Source organism: Sinocyclocheilus rhinocerous, unplaced genomic scaffold, assembly GCF_001515625.1.
Source record: "Sinocyclocheilus rhinocerous isolate Xijiao unplaced genomic scaffold, SAMN03320098_v1.1 scaffold447, whole genome shotgun sequence".
In the NCBI taxonomy this organism is placed as follows: Eukaryota; Metazoa; Chordata; class Actinopteri; order Cypriniformes; family Cyprinidae; genus Sinocyclocheilus; species Sinocyclocheilus rhinocerous.
Window position 1 is genome coordinate 335,844 of NW_015648653.1, and position 23,808 is coordinate 359,651.

A 23,808-nucleotide genomic window follows, 5' to 3' on the forward strand; every position below is an offset into this window, starting at 1 on the left:
TACACCCCCAAAACAAAATCAAGACTTTGTAAAAGAGCATAATAGGACCCCTTTAACTCCTCAGCATACCAGATGAGATTAGTTTAGTATAATTTAATGTTGCAACAGAACCCATGGACCTCTTTTCTAGCACTCTAGCACTCTAGATGCTGTTGCTCATTTGCACTTAAATAAGATTTAGTAGAACAGTCCGATGCATGATACCATCAAGAGAGCTGGTTTATTAAACAAACTTCACCTGGTCCAAAATGCAGCAGCTGGAGTGCTTACCAGTCCAAAAATATGACCATATTAGACTGGCCATATTAGGTTCTGTCAACACTGCATTGGCTGCCTATTTAGCATAGTATAGTTGCTGATTACCTATAAAGACTACAGACTACAGCTCAGCCATTTTCTCACCTAATTCCATTGTGGGGTATCCCAAACCTCATATGGAAAGAGCTAAATGCAAACTTCTGAATAATATTGGTCCACAAAGTCTGACCTGTGAGGCAGCGTGGAATCATAAATCACAACATGTTTGTTCATTTAAGGCCAAAAGAAAACCGGCCCCCTGTCTGAGCCTGTTTTCTCCCAAGCTTTTTCTTCTGTCACCTGATGGATTTCTGGTTGCCATTGTCACCTTTGGCTTTCTCAGTTGGGGTTTGAAAAGACAATTATTATTCAGAAATAATATTTGATTATTCATATTAATTCAGAAATGTATTTGACTGCACCGAGACTATTGAGTGAGAACAAAACTGGAATTCAACTGAGCTGAATAATGGCACTATTTTCTTTTGTATAGCTTCCTTTGAAGTTGTTTTATAACTGATAAACTTTGCAAAACTGACAGTCAGTGAACTGAATTGAATCAACTATATTCTGACTTGAGCTGAATAATGGCACTATCATTATCACTACATTTTTTAGAGCTTCTTTATAGCCAAACTGAATTTGTTTAATAATTTATGCACTTTACAGAATTGACACTGTTATTTTCCTGTTTATTACTATGAAGTTGCTTTGAAACTATCTGTGCTGAATAAAGCATTTTATAAATGTGACTTGACAATCATTGCTTGCATTCCACTTTACACACACACACACACACACACACAAAACTCACAGTTCACTGTATTGCTTTAATAGAAAGTCAGATAATATGAGGATTTTAATATATTTTTTCCAACAAATTAATTTTTAATAGTATGTTGTGCCCGCAGGGGAGGAAAACTTTATGATGCAGCCATGCTTACTTACTAGACTGTCTCATTCTTTTGTTTAATGCTGAGGATATCTCTAGTCTAAAAGCCTCAGAAGGACTGGTCTAGGAAGCCTTCTTGTTGAGAAACACTCTTCCCTCAAAGAGAACAAGTGGATCCAAACCATGGCAGCAAAATGCCCCCTACAGCATAACAGAACTACTGGATCCCCCAGATTTCCTTTAATTTGTCACCCATCTCTATTTTCAGTCAGGATATGATGTTTGATATTGGTTGAACACTTCAACACTTTTCTAGCATAGTGGACACATTAGAGTCTGTCAGTGGATGGTCTTCATAGCAAAAGTTGACAACTCCTCTCTCATAATTCACATCTTCATCCTTCTCTCCATCCTCCAAACAGTGGCTATGCCCATGTATTGCTCTGTCTTCACTGTTACTCTGTTGTCTTATTTTAAACCTCTTGTTGTTGCTGTTTCTCACTGAATCCTCAAGAGCTTTTTGATTGCGGTAAAAATGTGAAAACTTGTTGAAAATGATGGTGATGGGTAGTGCCACAACTAATGTACCACTCAGGATGCAGCCAGATGCTGCCAGCTTTCCTGCCACTGTCACTGGCACTACATCTCCATATCCCACTGTTGTCATACTAACAGTCCCCCACCACCAGCATGCTGGGATTGTGTCCAAACCAACGTCTTCTTCATATTCTGCAGTGTAAGCTATTCCGGAGAACACTGATACACCCACTGCCAGGTACAGTAATAAGATTCCAACCTCTCTGTAGCTGTGCTACACAAAGAAACAAAAACATGATTTTTTTACATGTAAAATATAAGTAGAAACACATAAGCACTTAAGTGCTTAAGCTATTGAGTTGCCTGAACTGGGTATTTTGACCGTTTAACAATAATTTCCATTTTTGTAATAACTGGAAGGACTTGAAGATTTTATTGAATTTTTAAAGACAAGGTAGTCAAAAAATATGCTGTTTATGGATTATTTGGTACTGGTATCATGGATTAATTTAATTATTTACAGTTAGTACTGTTTAATATGTTAGTGGTTTTCAATCCTGATCTTGGGGACCCACAGAACTGCATCTCAAGAACACACCTGATTCAGATTAACAGCTCGTTAAGAGAGAGCTCCATAAACTAAAATGATGCTGCTTCCCAATTTGCCTGTTTATGCTATGCCCTAAAAGTATTTATGCTTTTTGTGAATAAAAAGTACATACTGTACATATGAGTGAATAGCAGAAGAGTAAGTAAGTTTTTCAACATACTACCATGTCAGAAAATTGCTTATTGAAACAACAGGCTGCTTTGCCGCAAAGTTACATCACATGCATTCTTTTACCATAAACTGGTCTGTTTTTCACTCCATTTTTTTCTACAAATACTTTCTGTTTGTAAGTTTAAATGCTATGTGTTTCCATATGCCCATTGTAAAGTATTGCCAATTCACCTGCTTTACTGAGTATTTCTTCATTGTATTATGGTCTTGCCTGTTAATGTTCTGCCTGTTTATTGTAGAGTGACCATATGTGCCCTTTTCCCCGGACATGTCCTGGCCAGGATTTATATATTGCCTAAAGTATCCAGGTTTTGGCTTTATTTGCCCTGCGCAGACCGATCGATGTTATGACATCAAAGTACCGTAAGAGCTATAGAGAGCAGATGGCTCCTTACGATTTCGAATCGCTCTCGCGGTGCTTTGATGTCATACACCAATCGGCAGCGCTGCTTCAAGTCGAACACACCTAAAATGTACGCATATTTGCATCGCTTTGACTGTTCTCTGTATATTCCACCTTCTCACGCTCCACGATCGGTCGATTATGTAGCTACAATGCCTGCATGGTTTTCGATCATTACCTTCAACTAGTATGAAAACAGGAAAACAAAACCTGAATATTTTAGGCAATATAGAAATCCTGACCAGGACGTGTCCGGGAATAAGGGCATGTATGGTCACCCTAACTTTAATAAGCTCATCTGTGTCTTCGTCTGACCTTACAACATTTTTTTTTACTGCATTCAAGCATTAAATCTAAGTGAAGTTCAAAGTTTAAAAGTAATGAAGCAGCATTGATCTTGTGCACATCCGCCATGTTTAATTTCTTTGATATTCGTGTTTGTAATTTTAAACCAAAAGGGCTTGTGGACAATATTAAGTGTTAGAGTGTGCATGGATGTGCACTTCAAAAATACACTGGAAATAGTAGGCCATCCAGGTATCTTTGGATTCTCAATTCAATATACTGTATTTTGGGAGAAATTAATTCTAATCTTGGATATATTTAGGGTGGATAGTGGGAATTGGGAAGCATGTTTTTTTTTAGATAAGAGTGACATACAAAATGGGGAGTGCTGTAGGTCTCCCTCCAAGTCCAGGTTTGAACACCAATGCAATATGCAGCTAGTAAATGCACTCGAACAGTGACGGTGTAATCTCACCCGTAGTGTAGCACCTAGTGACCTTAACCCTGTTGAGTGCCTAGCCAGCTTCAGCACCCTGAAGATTCTCATCAGCCGCAACACCTGGACCAGTTTTCCCAAGATGTCCAGCTCTGACTCACTCCCAATGAGCAGATCAAAAAAGATAGTGATGTAAATTGGCATCACTGAGATGATATCAATCAAGTTTAGAGGTAGCAGGAAGAACTTACGATGGTTTGGCGCAAGAAACATACGTGTTACTACCTCAAAGGTAAACCAGCAGATGCAGAACACTTCTAAAACATGCATAGTTGGGTCTTCAGTTGGATTACCACTTTCATCAAATATCTGGTACTCTGGAAGGCTATTGATACACATGGTGGCAATTGATATTAACACCACACAAATGGAAAGCAAGCTGAAAAGTTTGCTAGGGATTGAATAACCTGGATTTTCCAATGTTAGCCACAGACACTTCCGAATGTTTCCAAAACGCATTTCATGGAAGTGCTCGATATCTTTGTTCAGATCAGAAATCTCATCAACCGATGTATCCACACTGCTAACATCACTCTCTTCATCCCAGCTTTTATGATGTCTCTCCAGTTTACGATCAAGGTAACGGTAACTACAACAGCTGTCCAGAAAAAAATCACTGATGCCCCAATACTCTATTTCCTGAGAGAAGGAGAAAATGCACAGCTCTTCCATAATGTGCAGCTTGCCAGTCTGGTAGAAGTGCAGGACATAAGGGAAAAGGCCAGGGTTACGGTCAAAGTAAAACTCTTTCTGTTGAACATCAAAGTCATCACAGAGCTGTAGAATATCATCTTCTGAGTCACAGGACAAGAGCTGGCCAAGACGCGTGTCCGGAAACTTCCTCAGAATGCTTGAGCATAGAGTGTGCCTCAACCCACCCACATTGATGTGTAAAAGGTTGTCCTTAGGATCCAAAATCCACCAAGTGTGTCTTTCCTTAACCATGATCTACCTATATGCTGTAATAGAAAAAAGGCAACATTTGTTTTAGTATGGCTGGCAGACATAATGGGTTAATTTCTGTGATTCATTTTAATGTGTTAAAAATATTAATATAATTAATGTACCATCATTTTGCCCACTTCCTGTGGCATTTACTGTGTGCTGATGTTATGTGCATGTTATTCAGCTCCACAAAACCAACCCTTTGATGTATGATGAAATTCTCAGCTTATTCTGCAAACAATCATTCTTAACATACAATATATGCACACAGCTCACATCATGCATCTTCTGTATCCATATGATATACCCATTTGATTAAGTAACTTCTGTATCCAACTGATCTGATTTCTTTATTCTCAGCACAGTATTTAAACTGAGTCTGGAACAAATAGTGCCGGTGCAAATCAAACTTTTAACATGAAATTTTAAGATTTATTTTAAAAACATTCCACAATTGCTGGCTGAGCATTTCATCTTTACTGATAAAGCCCTTAGAGAAAAGAGGGGCCATAATAATTTCAATGATGTCTCTCCAAAATGTGACAAGCAGATCAGAACACATTCAATCACAAATGTGTTTACACTTCACTCATCGTCCTCATGCACATATGAACTAGGTGCACAGTGACATTTTGTCCAAATTTACAGTCTTCAGGCTCACGATTACATCTAGTTTCTACTCTGCCTGATTTCTACTTCTGCGCTTATTTCAGCGACTTATTTCAGATTATTGTCCTCCCCCAGCTGTGTGGCGACAAGTGTATAATTTGCACTGAGGTGCGCTGCTGCTGTGTATTAGATATATTATGATTGATTTGGACAATATAAAAGAGACTCTAATCTTTGCACTCACATAATTTTCAAGATGGCATTCATAGTTGTTTCCCTCCATGTGAGAAATTTATAAGTTTCTCATATGGGCATGAGTGCTGTTTATTGTGTGTGGGTCATGAACTTTAAGATGCTTTGTTCCTGGGTTGGGTTCTTTAAAAAGATCAATCCCCAGCCTTCCTGATATCTGACCTCTGTGGTGCCAGAGGGGCCACACGAGCAAAGGAAGTGAGGGACATGGAGAAAGGGGAGCTCGGGCCTTGTGTTTCTCATCTTCCCCTGTTCTGTCACCTTTGGCAATGAGGATGAGTGAAGGGTGGAGAAATGGGAAAAAGTGGTGTCTGACTTTGTTGTTGGACTTTGCTACCTAGATTGGGTATCTGAAGGTCCCCCCCTATTCAACAAGGCTTTGCCGGACTACTTGCCCTTCTGTGCAGCATCCTGGATTTCCACCAAATTTGTGCAGGCTCATGTGCTTGTTGGTTGGTTATCTTAAGCAGTGAGCCAAGATGAATCAGCCCTGCATACTATGACAGTCTTGCAGGCCTATCAGGCAGAACTTCTGAAGAGCATGGACAAATGTTGGAGTGCTTTAAGGCCCTTAAGAATAGTGCCCAAATCAAAAGTAGGTCTATGGCTTGCATGGCAGTTCAGAATCTGAGATTCTATATTAATTAATTGTTAACTATTTGATTTAATCCTAGATTGTTCAGTTCTTTGAAACTCATCTCATTTATTGTCACAGCAACAATTTCAAATCTTCTTGGAAGCAGGTTTATGGACAACTTGCACAGCTGATTCCACATACTACTTTTTTGGCTCAGTTATACAAAGATTTATTTATAAGAAATCCGCTTTTATCCAGCACATTTTAGGGCTGTCGGTTGAATACTTCAGAATATTTCCTTGCCTCTCTATGAAAACAAATCTTCTGAACACACATTTTGGGTGGACTGAAGTTTCAGGAACTAGGCAGCAACATAGATCTACACATAGATACCTCATTTGACTGTACCAGACACTTCAGCGTGTCCACCATCTTGGAACAGTCAACATTCTAAGGCTGTTCATCACTCATACTAACAAACCATTCAATTTTCATATACAGTAAATGCCATAACATTGTGCACGCTATGGTTGTAAAAACCATAGATATATATGGTTCTCTGATGATCAACTGCTTTATAAGAGTTTTAACCAGAATAGCCTTCCTGATAACGTTCGGGGTTCAGACACACTCTCTCTGTTTAAATCTAGATTAAAGACACATCTCTTTGGCCAAGCATTCAAATAATGCATCTCATAATCTTGTTCTGCAGTTATATCTGATCAAATGCACATTATTATTCTTTAGCTTGGGTTAAACAAATCAATTTTGCTTGGTTCGAACAGCAGCTACGCTAATTATTTCTCTATTTGTTTCTCTGTTTTTTGCCACGGGATGTAACTAGGATTTACACAAGCTTCAGTCCGGATCCAGAACACCTTAGAAGAGATGATGCCAACCCCTCAGAGGACCTCAGATGATGCCAACCTTTGCAACAATTTGTATCGTGAAAAGTGCTATACAAATAAACTTGAAAACTTGAATTGAATTTAACCAGTATTCTTTACCATACTATTTACCATATGCAGAATTACTTAAAGGTGCTCTATGTAGGATTGACACAGAGTGGTTGAACTAGGTATTGCAGTCGAAATTCAAAATATTGGAGAGGGTTTTTTTCACCCGGCCCCTCCTCCTCAGACTTGACGCACACGCAGGTTGCCAGATTATAGTAGAGTCAAAAACTTACATACAGCACCTTTAACATTAATGATAAACTAAATCCTATGAAAATCAGCAGCTTAAAGGTCACATATTTTACACCTTTCTGGAGTTTTATTTTAGGTTTTGATGTCCTTAAGAATATATATTTGCGGTATAAGTACCAAAAACAATCTCAATAAATTTTTACAGCTCCTCTCTCAGGAGCTCTGCTGAGAACAGGTCGATTTTGGCCGGTCTAATTAATATTCATGAGCCTCTCTTCTGACTGGCCTGTTGTTTTCTGAGTGACGCACGGCCAGGCCAACCACAGGTAACTAGGGTCAGCCGCGTCACAGCGCTAGCTGGAGGCAGCAAAACAAAGGGGACACTGGAGGCGGCCCATTCAAACCAGCGCAGATTTGGCTACATAAGGAGCTTAAAATATCATCTTATTGTGATGCTGGGTGCCAGAATCGATGTAATACAGCCTCAAATTAGAAATTTGATCGCATATCTGCTGCCACTGCCAGACAAAAAAACGACGACAGCTGTGGTTAAACGCGATAAAACGAACAGACTGGACAGAAACGATGGTCAAAAATGCTCGCGTTTGCAACGCACACTTCTTATCCGAAAAGGTTCAATAAATTGTTATTGTCTTTTGTTGTTATGGGCGCGTCTACAGATTTCTTGCCATATGTCTACGTTTCTTGCATCTCACGAGTCACGACTAAACACAAAAACAACAAACTGATGATTTATATATAATAATTTGTAATTGTATATACATTGTTGTGATTGAGGCTGGAACAATAATGTAGCTGTAAAAATAGTTGCCTGCTGAAATTGAAATGTATATACATCTTCATCATGACTAGATAGACACGGTGAATTTGTCTTTACTATACACGTTAGATGTGATCCACCTCATAGTAACAATCCTGTCAGATCGTCCATCCTTTGAGTGAGAGTGTAAAGTTACAGGTCAGCCGATCTGGTTTCATGTTTAAAGTTAACCTTTTCGACATGTTTCCGTGTTGTTGCTGCTCAGCAATAGCATGGATGCGGTGTTGTCTGGGGGTTTGGCAAAAGGAGAGTGGGACTGTGGGCGGTGCTCGGGGTGGTGACTGAAGGCGGTGACTGTGTAGTTCTGACGTCAACTTTTTACGGAAGTCACAACGGTTCGTGAAAAATCACAGCTACTTTATGCAGGCTGTGTGCATTTTACTGTGGACTGACTGTTTTGAAACTTATATGGTAGTTAAATAGCCCCTAGACCTCAGTTATCGTGAAAAAAAGCCAGGAAATTTCAGTTTTGACAATATGGGACCTTTAATACTAGCAGATATAGATATTCCTACATGTTACTCTCAAGTGAGCATTCCAATATTACAGACAGCTTATGCATAGCTGCCCAAAGGAACAGCTGCTAATGCAATATCTACATATAGATTTCTATATGTACATTGTAAACATATACTGAGCACATTGTAAACATATACTGTATAATCGGAAACTAGCAAGCTGCTTTACTTACAAAAACTGATAAAGAACTGATGTGTTCCTTGAATGCAATGTAAGTTGCTGTGGATAACAGTGTCTGCCAAATGCATAAATGTAATTTTATCCTTAAAGTACAAATATAGCTCACAACAAAATAAATATTTAATGGCAAACACATTGAAGATTAGCGAACAGGCTGTCAGTTAATTAAGAAATAAGCTGTTAACTCACAAAAGTAAAAAATGCCAAAAGTTTTCTGTGTGGTTTATGTTTAGTGGTTGGTTAGGGTTAAAGGACAGAAAAATTGATTAGCTCAGTATAAAAACCATTACACCTATATTGAGAGTCCCTGCAAACCACATATGCAAGTTTGTGTGTGTGTGTGTGCGCGTGTGCATGCTTATATGATCTTATATATTATATATGATTATTATTTTTATTATTATTGCCTATGAGCTGTCATTATGTTGCTGTCTTAAAGCTAACCAATCATGCATTGCTGATCGTACTTTCGAATATTGATTGACCTACATCTGCCCTTCACACTGACACAATAAATGTGTAGTAACCACTGACACAATCAATCTATTTTCATTTACGGAGTTGTGGATTCGGTCAGAACAGCTGCAATCTGATCAGTTCAACTGACAGAATGAATTAGTGTGATTTGTGAACTGAGTCTAGGTTTTACCGAAAAGAATAATCCGTTTAAAGTGACATCACTACCCAGCGGGCACCTTGCTGTTGAAAAGACATCAAAAAACAGGCAAAAATGCAAACTGACGTCAAAAACTTCATGTCCATTTGACATCCACACACTAATGTTCTTTCAACCATCAAAATAATGACACAAAAGCAATGCAATGAAAGAAAAGTTTTATTCAACAAACTTGAAATCAATAATAGGGAATGGGAATCTATGTCATGCCGCGTTGGATTCCGCCATGTTTTAGAACACGCTCAGGAGCACACAGTGTAAACACAAGGCAAATCACCACAGAAAAAGTCGACCGTTTACTATTAATATTTTTTTGAAAACCATCTTACATACTCTTAGAATAAAACAGACTAATATGTAAATCTCTTTAAATAAAAAAAAAAAAAATCGCTCTGTGGTTTGTCCGAGAGGCTGCAAATATTCATTATTCAGTCTCCTTCACTACAGTGGTACTGATATAGGCTAACTGCTAAAACACTTTGGTTAGAGTAGCAAAACCATGGCTATTTTTAAAGGGGAGAAACATAGCTAGATCTCAAACAGTGGATCATTTATCATTATATATCGTCAGATGTGTATTGTGGATGCTATATAATACCTTGACTTGAATGAACCAAGTTGAAGATGCCTTACTACTAGAGATGCCGAACAACGATGGAAGCCATGAATGAATGAATGAATGAAACTTAATCCGTACAAACAAGTGGCTGGGTATCAACTGCCACAAGATAACATTTCCATATATGATTTTCTTCTATTTGTAGTGTGAGGGCTTACAAAAGTTTAATGCAAATCACTGTATATAATAAATCTACAGAGAACAATTACTGAGCTACATCTTATTTGAGTTGTTTACCATACAGAGTTTCAGTTGAACTTTCATCTGAGTTCCGAAGTAAATGTAGGCATTTTATATTATTTTTTGTTTATATGATTCAACTTAAGATTGCATTGGAATGATTAACACTTACTGTATCAACATAGCGTTAATCAAAAGCAGAGGTATTTCATGCAGACATTGATAAGGACTATACCTCTGCTTTTTCAGCTTTTTTTCACACCGCCCGTGCAAAGGGCTATGGCAAATGATGTAAAGTGAGGCTTAACCACTCTAACGCGATCTTAAAGGGATAGTTCACCCAAAAATGAAAATTCTGTCATTAATTACTCACCCTCATGTCGTTCCAAACCCGTAAGATGAGAGTATCCACTGAATGCAAACAGTGTACGTTGTTCTGTGTCAGCCGCACCACACGGATACGTTGTTTTAGTTCAAATCAAAGCACAAACAACGTAGAAAACGTATCCGCGTGGCACAGCTGACACAGCTGCACAAACAGTATTCTCGTAGCTTTGTAATATTATGGTTGAACCCCTGATGTCACATGGATTATTTTACCGATCTCCTTGCTACGTTTCTGAACGTTGATCGTGGTAGTACCCTTGCTGTCTATGGGAGGGTCAGAGAACTGTCAGAATTCATCAAAAATATCTTAATTTGTGTTCCGAAGATGAACGGAGGTCTTACGAGTTTGGAAAGACATGAGGGTGAGTAATTAATGACAGAATTTTATTGTAATTATAGAATAATATAAACATTAAATAATATCAAACGTCTACATTCACTATATTATCCAGTCTCCGCTGTAGCTCCCGTGACCTAAACTCCCAGAATGCATTGACGCTGTGATGACACATTCCCATTCTCTATACAAATGTAAATTCAAAAAGAATTGATTGTGAACAAAGATCGCAGAACAACAGATGAATAATTACAGACGTTAGTTCATATCAAAATCTGAATTTGATTAGCTGTGCAGCGCTACTTCCTGATTGTTTAATTCAAAATTGGCCAAATTCCGTGACATTCCGCATTATACAGTGAGTTGTGGTTTTGACTCCATGGTTCCTTCCATGTTGCCCGCATCGCAGAAAACATAGGGCTCTAGATATATGGACAGTGTAACCAAGAAACGAGTTTTAACTCGTAAAAATGGATTACAACTACCAAGTGAAACAGCGGGGTGCCATGGATTAACCTCACACACAAACAAGCAGTTGTGTAATCAAAGCATTTTTTCCCTTACCACGTGGTACAGCCGTGCATACACAAAAACTACCAAAAAAATAGTCATAAGCCTAAGTGTTAAAAGTTACCCAAGATAACTTGTTTTACATTACATGACATGTACCCACCTGAGAGTGACACAACGTAAGCTGGACACAAGGGGTGCTTCTCAAACAGAAGGCTGCATCCTACCGAGGCTGCGTCCTTCCTAGCTCAGTCCTTCAGAGGCTTGTAGGCTAGAGTCCTCCTCGGCATTAAACGCTAGAATAAGACAGTCTAGTAAGTGCGCGTGGCTACATCACATATGTTCCCGCCCTCACCGCCACGGCACGAAAACACTAATAAAACTTAGTTTTGGAAAAAATACTTTGTATTACAAATCATTATATTATTTGGCTTTCTATTAATGCAATGCAATGAATCACAGCCCTGGCACTTATGTCCCGCCATAGTTAACTCACCCTCAGCCATGATGCAGGGGGCGGAGCTCCTTTCCGCGCTCACACCGTCCATGGCTTGCTCCCTCGTGGTGGGCACTGTCGCCGGCTCTCGCACCTGGTCTGACGGGTTGGGCTCAACTTCCGAGGCGATCCGTCTGTTCTGTGCAGTGAGCGGCAGAGAAGCAGCGCATTCAGTTGGCCGCACCGCAGCCGACTCGTCAATAAATGAGTACAAAACAGCGTTTCCTAGCACCTGTTGCTTACTGATTGTTTGGAATTATAAATATTAGCGTTTGTTTGTTGTTTTTTTTAGTTACTCAGACGCAGGCAGTGCGCTGCATGAGACAAAAAAGTAATATAGCCAAAACAACCGCATAGCCGCTCTTTAGTGTAGATGCATGTTGATTTTATCAGACGATGCCGCGATTATAAATGAGAGTGACTCCTGGTTAACATTTTAACCAGGTGACTCCTGTGTCACTATTTAGTGTGGTATTTTTTTTGGCAATATTCACTCATCATGACAGTAAAATATGGTATTCTAAGTCAATATACTGCAGTATTTACTCTCTCAATCAGTAGAATATGGTTAACACCCGGTCATGCATGAAAAAAAAAATATCTCCAGTACCGATAGCAGAACCGTTAACGTCAGAGCTTATCGATACTCCGATCTTTCATAATTTAGCCCCGGTACCGATTAAATACCGATTTTCATTACCCATCCCTAGTCAGGACCTACTCATTGTCGAAATCATACTGTGAAATCATAACAATGTGATGTCCATATGACATCAATTTGACATCTAAACCATGACATTGATTTGATGTAAACTGAACGTCAAACACATTGGCCTGCATATACATTAAACCTATTTCAGTGTGAGAATTAACTTCATATTTTCACCAAAGAAATTGCTGTCCAAACTGACCTTGATCAAGCCTTGACTAACATTTGACGTCAAATTGATATAAATTGACATCAAGGTGCCCGCTGGGTATCGCGTCTCGATTTCTTCGTTTGATATGACTTTTTTAAATGTAATTAAGCAAATCAGTTAAGAATAAAATGCTTTGGAATGTAGGCCTAGTGAGGTAAACGTTTTCAAAAATACTGTGATAAACTGCAGATACATATAAAATGTACAAGTATAGAAACAAATTAGCCTATAGTCTACTGTATTCACAACTACTGCAGAATTAACCAAGAATTTCAGTGTTGACAATCCACCACACACACCGTGGCTATTAAAACAGGACTCAGCAGGTATAGCCTACCAGTTAAAAATTAGCATAGAAGCCTTCGATCAGGATTTTTTTGTTTTCTTACGAAGTGACATTTCCATGTCGATCGCGACGACCAATATGATGATAGTAGGCGTATCTACAACAAATAAATTATAAATTGTGTATATAAAAACGTAGCATGTAGAAAAATGTTATATATTACCATTTTACACCGCTGTTGCTGCCATTATTTTAATAGTTTTTTAATAGTTTTGTAGTGAAGGAGCAGCGACGTAACTTTATTAATGTGAATTGGAGATAGAAGCTTTCACTGTGTGTACTAAAAATACATTACAGCGCAACTCATATTAAACTCAGAGACCATCAAAACCATGCAAATGCTGCAAGTAAATCAATTACCGTCCAAATACAGGACTTAACAGGTCTCACACACACATGCACACACACACACACACACACACACACATGCACAGCCTATATAGGCTACATTCAAAAGTAAAAAAAAAAAAACCCGGATTTGGCCTAGACATTTGCAAGAACTGTATCAAACGGAAAGCGTATCAATGGCCACTCACTGCTGTTCTTGAGAAACTGCATATCGCTATGCTTTTATACGCAATAAATCGTTCAGGTTCCATTTAATCCACACACACACACACACACACACACACATGCACACAGCCTATATAGGCTACATTCAAAAGTAAAAAAAAAAAAACCCGGATTTGGCCTAGACATTTGCAAGAACTGTATCAAACGGAAAGCGTATCAATGGCCACTCACTGCTGTTCTTGAGAAACTGCATATCGCTATGCTTTTATACGCAATAAATCGTTCAGGTTCCATTTAATCATCACATTTTATTCCTTTATCATTATACTGTATGCGCTTCTATTTAATCTTATTTTAAATATACTTCCTGAAAAAAAAATTCTATTAGGCTCTTGTTGCGTTTTAATAAAAATCAACAAGATATGTAAAGCAAATGTTGTAGCTATCTCTGCTTTTAATATGTTCTCCCTTATATATCAGCATGGTTCTATAATTAAAAAGAAAACCTACCACACAGATGTCACTGTTTGTTCTCCACTTGTTTTCTTTTCACGTTTGTTTACGGCGCCAGTGTAAGATGTCATTAAGTATCAATCCATTGATCTATAGTAATCTAAGTTCAATGATTTTGTAAATATTGTATTTCTCTGATATCGGTTGATCTTTTCGCGTCGCAGTAAACTGCTCCTCAGTCGACACTAGCTCATTTTCCCTCCGCTCCTGCTGCTTCGATGTGAAATGATGCGCATTTGTCCAGTCAGGCGCGGAAAGTACACACCCTAGCAGTCAAACACTGCAGTTCATAGGAACGTCAATTCTTGAATGAACGTATTTGAATTTCCTGTGAATCTTTTTCAGTCAAGTTTAGGGGCAGTTTTTGTTATGGATTATTATTATTATTAATAATTAATAATAATAAATTAATTAATTAATTTGTTTGTTTATTTATTTTATTAATCTGTTCAACTTGTTCAGAGGTAGCCTATTCAGCTGTCTGGGTGCAATCATGCTTCTTTAATTTTCTCAGAAATGTTTGTTTATCAAGTATAAACAAAAATGTCTTAGAAAATGACATTCACTATGGGTCAACACCGTCAGATGCAAAAATAATGTGCCAAATGATTGTTAGATTGAAAAATCTACCATTCTCGTCCATTAATTAGGCTGGTTGAGACTATATACTGTTTTTAAACTGATTTACAGATTAATATTTTGCATTACCATCATCAGAGTCAGACAGAAAATCTCCCATTCTTATTAAACAAAATTGCCTGATTCACATTTATCTTTCCTTTCGGTGGGTGCGTGATCCATCCAAACTCAAATGGCCAAATAGCCTATATGCAGTGGTGTATTGTAACGAAGTAGGCTAATAATACTTCGTTACAGTACTTAAGTATTTTTTGGGAGTATCTGTACTTTACTTGAGTTATTATATTTCAGCCAACTTTTACTTTTACTCCTCTACATTTCCTAATTAAAATGTATACTTTTACTCCGATAAATTTCCCCGAAGCGTATGCGTTACTTACTACAAAATAGTCAGAAGAACACGGACTGCAGGAAAGCAGGTTTGACGAATCAGGTCTGGCGTTTGCAAGTTAGACTTCTAAAAACACCTTTGCTCATGTGCAAACAAATGCGCGCACAACCGCGGATGATTTCATTTTCCACTTAAGTCGAGGCTAGGGTGTGCTGTGCGATACAGCATCGTCTGCGATAATGTGGTAAGTGTTGTTGTAATGATGTGCGATCTTACATTATCAAGTAGGCTAGGCTATCACCAAATCACACTCTGAGTGCACGCACGTGATTTATGAGTCTATTAAAACTAAAAATTCCAGGCATTCTAAATTATAGACTGCAAAAAATGCCTCTGTATGCTTTTTATATTTATATAATTTAATATAGTTAACTTAATCTATATCACACAAAGGGTACCGTTTTTCTGCAGATTTCAGTTAAAGTCAAGTTCAGTAAAGCATTACATTTTAGACATAATATTGCCTGTTTTTGCTCAATTTTGCCAACGAAAATAGTTCCTAACAAAGATCACAGCATGAATCAGCTTTTTGCAGGAATCGGTTGAATAAAGGATTCAGTGATTAACATTCACTTGCTGCCACCTACTGGCGGTTTTATTTTCACATTTCGACTGTTTTTTTTTTCATGTTTTAAATTATTTTAAATATCAGTATTCAACGTTTTATGTTAAAACCAAAATATTAGGCCTATTTATGCATCTGTAGCTGCAGTTTAAATGCATCCATGTCACCTCTGTGATACATAAACTGTGTAAATACATCTAAATGCTATGTCAGATGCAGATTCCAGAAATGTTTTCTTATGTTGGAATGAAAGACACTAAGTACCGGATGAAGTGCTTCTTATTCTTACCCAAAAATACAAAATGGAAGAAAGAGTTAAAACTGAACACAATCTGTACTTTTACTTGAGTATGGCTTTCAGGTACTTCATACACCACTGCCTATATGCCTATGCACTTACTTACCTCACCGAAATTTGACCCCAACAGAGGTGTATTCGGGGTCACATGTGTATCGTGTATGCTTACATTTTCCCTTTTCCTATACCCTCATATACTTGTTTTGCTGCTTCAGAAGTCCATAATCTACTTTTATCATGTTAGCTTCCCATTTAACAGCATCCTCCTAACTAGATTCTTTGTTGTAATTGGTACATTGTCACAAGAATTCTACCATTCCCTACCCCTGACAACCATAGTCACCACTGTCATCAATTGAGGGAAGAAAGTGCAGTGAGTGGACTAGACACTTTAATTGTTATAGCCACTGTTAAACCCTAAGAGTCCATCAACACTGAAGACCTGTTTTTTTTTCAAACCTAATTTTAAGTTTTCTTTACAGAAGCAGGTGGCCATTGGAGCTTAGTAGCCTATAATAGTGAAGCAGAGATTTGTAGGCTCTGTACATGTTTCAGTTTATGCTCTGCCCAGGCCATTAGGGGAATGCGAGACTTAATTGAATCTCCTCATACTGAGTGCCAAGATTTGAAATCCCTCAGGAACTCTATGCAGACCTTTCCTGTCAGACAGCGGAATGCAGGAAGGCTTTTAGTCTTATGAATATCAATGTCTGAAAGGTCTGCAGGTCTTGTTCTAAATGTTACAAGTTTAACAATTATCAACTTTAATGGTCCACCAGTTTCACTGTTCAACCTAGTGTATGTGGGTAAAAGTAAATGGGTAAAAATAAGATATTATCACACTGCAAATAACCCACAGTCACGACAGTGTAAATCATACCAGCATACTATACATACTATAACTGAACAATACAGACATTAATGTACAAGTTAGTATGTTTTTATAAGTATGTTTTTATAGTGCTGGTAAGAAGCTGATATAAGTGTTTGTTAAAATGGATTGCATAAAATTGATTTTTTTATTAAATAATTCTGATTTACTGATAATAACCAAATACACATACACACAGACAAACAATGACTTCTTTTCTGTCATTTAGCATGAATGAGGGTGCTTCAAGGGATTCAGCAATGGTAAAAGTATACCACATTTTTAGGACTGTATTAATTTAACCTACACTGTAAAAAAAAAAAAAAAAAAAAAGGCAGTTGTGGTTGCCAGAACTGTATCGTAAAAAATATGGTAACAACATTTTAGGTTTTACAGACTTAACTTAAATTCACAGTAAAATAAACCTGTATTTCATTAACTGATATAATTTTAATATACCAACCTATTGAAGTACTAATATCTGTTTTGTAACGTTGTAATTCACGGACATCCACTAAAAACAGGTGGTGATGAGAAAATCACATGAAGAATCATAGCTCATCACAAACACAAAGTTTTTGCAATTCAATATTTAAAAAATAAAAAAATTAAAATCAAGAAGTATATGACATTGATCTTTGCCAATTTTTTATGTTTACTGTCAAAGTAATGTAATTTCATACTGTACAACAGGGAAAGTGGCATGACTTGTAACCAAGTATGGTAACCCTCTCTGCATTTAAGCTATCCAAGTGCACAGCAGTGACACACACACCGTGGACGCACAGAGTGGACAGCCATTTTTGTTGCGCGCCCAGGAACAATTGGGGGTTCGGTGCCTTGCTAATTTTTTATTTTTAAATTCAATGCAATTCAAGTTTATTTGTATAGCATTATCTGAATGCTTGGCCAAAGAGATGTCTTTAATCTCGATTTAAACAGAGAGAGTGTGTCTGAACCCTGAACTAGGCTATCAGGCTATTCCAGAGTTTGGGAGCCAAATGCGAAAAAGCTCTACCTCCTTTAGTGGACTTTGCTATCCTAGGTACTACCAAAAGTCCAGAGTTTTGCGACCTTAGGGAGCGTGATGGACTGTAGCGTGGTAGAAGACTAGTTAGGTACGCAGGAGCTAACCCATTAAGGGCCTTATAGGCAAGTAATAACATTTTGTAACTGATACGGAACTTAACAGGTAGCCAGTGCAGAGACTGTAAAACTGGGGTAATATGATCATATTTTCTTCACCTGGTAAGGACTCTAGCCGCTGCATTTTGAACTACCTGTAGCTTGTTTATTGAAGATGCAGGACAACCACCCAGCAGTGCATTACAATAGTCCAGTCTAGAGGTCATGAATGCATGAACTAGCTTTTCTGCATCAGAAACAGGTAACATATTTCATAACTTGGCAATGTTTCTAAGATGGAAGAATGCTGTTTTTGTAACATGGGAAATATGATTTTCAAAAGACAAGTTGCTATCTAATATAACACCCAGATTTTTGACTGTAGAGGAAGTAACAGTACATCCGTCTAGTTGCAAATTGTAATCCAAGAGATTCTGTGTACTGTCTTTTGGTCCAATAAGTAATATCTCTGTCTTATCCGAAAATAGTGTTGTTTTTAACAATTTACAGAGATATTTGTTTTGCTAACCTGAATATGACCTGTGCCTAGCTGAAGGCCCATTGGACATTATTGACAAACAGTGTTGGGAGTAACGCATTACAAAAGTAACGATATTACAGTAGTATATTACCTTTTGCTGTAACGCAGTAATATAACGCATTACTAATCAAATTTGGGTAATATTATTACTCGTTACAATCTATTTTCCAGTTAAAGACAGTTCATCATTGAATTCAGTGATGTCTTCATTCAGCTCAGTTCAGTTTAAATAGTATCTTTGCAATCATTTGCAATCAAGTCAACAATATCGCTGGAAATGAAGTGTCCCCAACTAAGCAAGCCAGAGGCGACAGCGGCAAGGAACCAAAACTCCATCGGTGACAGAATGGAGAAAAAACCTTGGGAGAAACCAGGCTCAGTCGGGGGGCCAGTTCTCCTCTGGCCAGACCAAACCAGCAGTTCAATTTCAGGCTGCAGCAAAGTCACATTGTGCAGAAGACTCATCTGGTTCCTGGTGGTCGTCTGAGACAAGGTCTTTACAGGGGAATAACATCTGTATCTGGGGCTCATCTAGTTGTCCTGGTCTCCGCTGTCTTTCAGGGCTGTAGAGGTCCTCTCTAGGTGCTGATCCACCATCTGGTCTGAATACGTACTGGATCCGGGTGACTGCAGTGACCATCTGATCTGGATACAGACTGGATCTGGTGGGTTGTTTCAGGGTTGGCATCATCTGAGGTCCTCTGAGGGGTTGGCATCATCTCTTCTCAGGTGTTCTGGATCCAGACTGAAGCTTGTGTAAATCCTAGTTACCACGGGATGTCAATCCCGTGGCAAAAACAGAGAAACAAATAGGGACATAATTAGCGTAGCTGCTGTTCCAACCAAGTAAAATTAATTTGTTTAACCCAAGCTAAGGAATAATAATGTGCATTTGATCAGATATAACTGCAGTACAAGATTATGAGATGCATTATTTGAATGCCTGGCCAAAGATATGTGTCTTTAATCTAGATTTAAACAGAGAGAGTGTGTCTGAACCCCGAATGTTATCAGGAAGGCTATTCCAGAGTTTGGGAGCCAAATGCGAAAAAGCTCTACCTCCTTTAGTGGACTTTGCTATCCTAGGTACTACCAAAAGTCCAGAGTTTTGCGACCTTAGGGAGCGTGATGGACTGTAGCGTGGTAGAAGACTAGGAGCTAAGCCATTAAGGGCCTTATAGGCAAGTAATAATATTTTGTAACTGATACGGAACTTAATAGGTAGCCAGTGCAGAGACTGTAAAATTGGGGTAATATGATCATATTTTCTTGACCTGGTAAGGACTCTAGCTGCTGCATTTTGGACTACCTGTAGCTTGTTTATTGAGGATGCAGGACAACCACCTAGTAGTGCATTACAATAGTCCAATCTAGAGGTCATGAATGCATGAACTAGCTTTTCTGCATCAGAAACAGGTAACATGTTTCGTAGCTTGGCAATGTTTCTAAGATGGAAGAATGCTGTTTTTGTAACATGGGAAATATGATTTTTATAAGACAAGTTGCTATTGTCAGGGAAAATACAGACTCAGCTTGCAGGTAACAGAAAGTTTATGCTCTCACCGAGCAATAGGGGGAAAAAAAAACAACACAAAAATAGAGGAAGTCCCAAATCAAAGTCCACAGGATCAGGAAAGAGCCTCTCAGCAGGGACTGATCCTAGCGTCATCCGTGACGCAGCGTCAAAGTTGCACTGACCAGAGCATCTTTCATGACGCAGCGTTGAGGACTCACTGAGCTCCCCGATGAGAGCGTTTAGCGTGCAGGGAGGGGCTAGGGCGATGTCTCAGAATCTCGACAGAGCTAGAGATAGCCAGGGCAGGTAGTAGGACAGATCTCGACTGGCAGGATGAGAAGGAGAAGTTCAAAAACAAAACAGCACTCAGGGCTAAAAAGAAACAACACGGCAAGACAAAGCAAACATGACAGGAAGGTCACGAGCGAAGCGTTGCACAACATACAACAACGGTCTGACAAAAGACTGAGCACGCGAGGATCTAAAATAGGGGAGGGCTAATGAGGAATGAATGGCAACAGGTATGACAGAAAACACAAAAGAGAATTAAGGATAACGAGTGGGAGGGGAAACACCACACAGACAGCGGAGCACATGGTGAGCTGTCAAAACAAAACCCATGTGCTCAGAGACCAAGCACACAGACACAGAAAGACAAAACACAGCAGATCAGACCGAAGTCATGACAGTACCCCCCGGCGCAACCGGGAGGGGCTCACCTCGTCGCCGGCGGAAGTCCTCAGAGTCCGGTCCAGAATATCCCGAGCCGGAATCCAACTCCTCTCCTCAGGACCGTAGCCCTCCCAGTCCATCAGATACTGAAAACCCCGACCACGGTGTCTAACGTCCAAAAGCTTTCTCACAGTGTAAACTGGAGTACCATCCACTAGACGACGAGAAGGGGGGGGTGGTATAGGGGAAGAAACAACAGGATTAAGGGGGGACCTAAACACAGGCTTGACCCTGGACACATGAAACACAGGGTGAACCCGACCAAGAGTGGGAGGAAGCTTGAGCTGCACTGCCACCGGACTGAGGACCTTGGTGATGCGATATGGCCCAATAAACCTGGGTGCCAGCTTACGAGAAGGCGCCCGGAGAGGCAGGTCCTTGGTAGAAAGCCATACCCGTTGACCGCAAACATACTGGGGAGCCGGAGTCCGGTGACGGTCAGCCGCCATTTTGTCTAACGTCCAAAAGCTTTCTCACAGTGTAAACTGGAGTACCATCCACTAGACGACGAGAAGGGGGGGGTGGTATAGGGGAAGAAACAACAGGATTAAGGGGGGACCTAAACACAGGCTTGACCCTGGACACATGAAAGACAGGGTGAACCCGACCAAGAGTGGGAGGAAGCTTGAGCTGCACTGCCACCAGACTCAGGACCTTGGTGATGCGATATGGCCCAATAAACCTGGGTGCCAGCTTACGAGAAGGCGCCCGGAGAGGCAGGTCCTTGGTGGAAAGCCATACTTTCTGACCGCAAACATACTGGGGAGCCGGAGTCCGGTGACGGTCAGCCGCCATTTTGGTCCATCTGGAAGCCAAGGCCTCCTCAGCCCTCCTCCAGGTGCGCCGACACCTACGGCCAAAGGCCAAGGCAGACGGAACCGCGGCTTCGGGTTCCTGCGCAGGGAAAAGAGGCGGTTGATAACCAACAGAACATTGAAAGGGAGACATACCCGTAGACGCCACCGGGAGGGAGTTGTGGGAATATTCAACCCACGATAGCTGCTGACTCCAGGAGCTCGGACTCTGTGATGCTAGGCAGCGGAGAGCTCGCTCGGCCTGCTGTTGGTCTGAGGGTGAAAACCTGAAGACAGACTCGTAGAGGCCCCGATCGGTCTACAGAACTCTTTCCAAAACCGGGAGACGAATTATCGTCCTCTGTCGGAGACCACATCAACCGGAAGACCATGAATCCGGAAGACGTGGTCCACGACCACCTGAGCGGAGGGGAGTTTGGGTAAGGGGATAAAATGGGCCACCTTGGAGAGGCGGTCCACCAGCGTCAGAATCACGGTGTTACCTCTCGACGGGGGAAGACCAGTGACAAAATCAAGGGCCAGATGTGACCATGGACGAGAGGGAATGGGTAAAGGCTGTAACAGACCAACAGGAGACTGGTTAGACGTCTTATTCTGAGCGCAAACTGAGCAAGCCAACACAAACTGCCTGACATCTTTGGCCATGGATGGCCACCAAAATCGCTGACGGATGGCAGCCAGCGACCTCCGAACCCCCGGATGACAGACTACTCTGGACTCATGACCCCACCGAAGGACCTCAGGACGCAGCGAAGCCGGCACAAACAACCGAACCCCTGGACACCCCTCCGGCATTACAGAGGTCTAGCTTGGTAAAGACCCTAGCTCCCTGTAGCAACTCAAAGGCTGACGACATCAAAGGCAGAGGATACCGGTTTCTTATAGTGATGTCATTAAGACCCCGGTAGTCAATGCAGGGTCGCAGGGAGCCATCCTTCTTAACGAAGAAGAACCCAGCCCCAGCGGGTGAGGAAGAGGGTCGGATGAGGCCGGCATTTAAGGATTCCTGAATATACTTGTCCATGGCCTCCCTTTCAGGACCGGATAGGGAACACAGACGACCCTTGGGCGGAGAAGTGCCTGGGAGGAGATTGATGGCACAGTCATACGGCCGATGAGGTGGTAAGGATGTGGCCCGGGACTTACTGAAGACCCGACAAAGATCGCGGTACCCCTCCGGGACCCCGGCGAGATCGACCTCCTCAACCTGAAAAACAGAAGACACAGAGCCAGGAGACAAGGCAGCACCCAAACAAGACGCAAGACAAGACTGACTCCAAGAGAACACAGAATTGCCAGACCAATCCACGTGAGGGTTGTGCTGCACCAGCCACGGGTGCCCTAGGACAACGGGAGCACCCGGGGAATCTAGGAGGTACAGCTCAATCACCTCACGGTGATTGCCAGAGACAATAAGACTTACGGAAGGAGTGGAATGGGTAATGGAGGAGATGAGGAGACCATTAAGGGAGCGGACAGAGATAGGAGAGGGAAGTGGAATGGCAGGAATACCCCACAATGCAGCAACAGAGGCATCCAGGAAGTTGCCTTCGGCACCTGAGTCAACCACTGCAGAACAGGAATGGAAGGTGTCCTTATACTGAACAGAGACTTTGAGCAGGGTACGTGAGATGGGGGAGTCGAGATAAGGAGTAGCGCCCACCAGGATCCCCCGGATTACTGATGGGCTCCGGCTTTTAAAGGACACTGGATAGCCCGATGGCCTGGCTTCCCGCAGTACAGGCAAAGTCCCCTAGTCAACCGATCCTGCTTCTCCTCAGGGGTAAGGCGAAGACGCCCCACTTGCATGGGCTCTGGGTCGGTTAAAGGAGACGAGGAGGTGGGAGCAGCACTGGAGGCACCCTCCTCCAACATCCATGAGGATTGAGCTGTCCACCGCTGGCGTCAACGATGAAGATGCCCCTCCACATGGAGTGCCAGCTCCACAAGGGTGTCAAAATCATGAGGCAGCTCGTGAGTAACGATCTCATCCTGGATGTCGTCGTCCAACCCCTCCCGAAACCTTGCACGTAAAGCCGCCTCGTTCCAGTCACAG

General features: G+C 40.7%; 1 protein-coding gene across 1 annotated transcript; it reads right to left on the minus strand.

Moving 5' to 3' along the window:
• Window positions 1–1,490: 1,490 nt before the first annotated feature.
• On the minus strand, window positions 1,491–4,636 carry LOC107710151 (potassium voltage-gated channel subfamily S member 2-like). The gene is made up of 2 exons (XM_016514879.1): window positions 3,671–4,636; window positions 1,491–2,000 (listed from the first exon to the last, which is right to left on the minus strand). Exons 1-2 carry the CDS (start codon window positions 4,634–4,636, stop codon window positions 1,491–1,493), a joined length of 1,476 nt encoding a protein of 491 aa, XP_016370365.1.
• Between the last annotated feature and the right edge of the window lie 19,172 nt (window positions 4,637–23,808).

Bases quoted from the DNA above. Each gene is read 5' to 3' on its own strand.
- LOC107710151 (XM_016514879.1), bottom strand. From the start codon at position 4,636: ATGGTTAAGGAAAGACACACTTGGTGGATTTTGGATCCTAAGGACAAC. The intron at 2,001-3,670 runs GTGAGATTACAC...TTCTTTGTGTAG, and splicing joins CACTAGGTGCTACACTACGG to CACAGCTACAGAGAGGTTGG.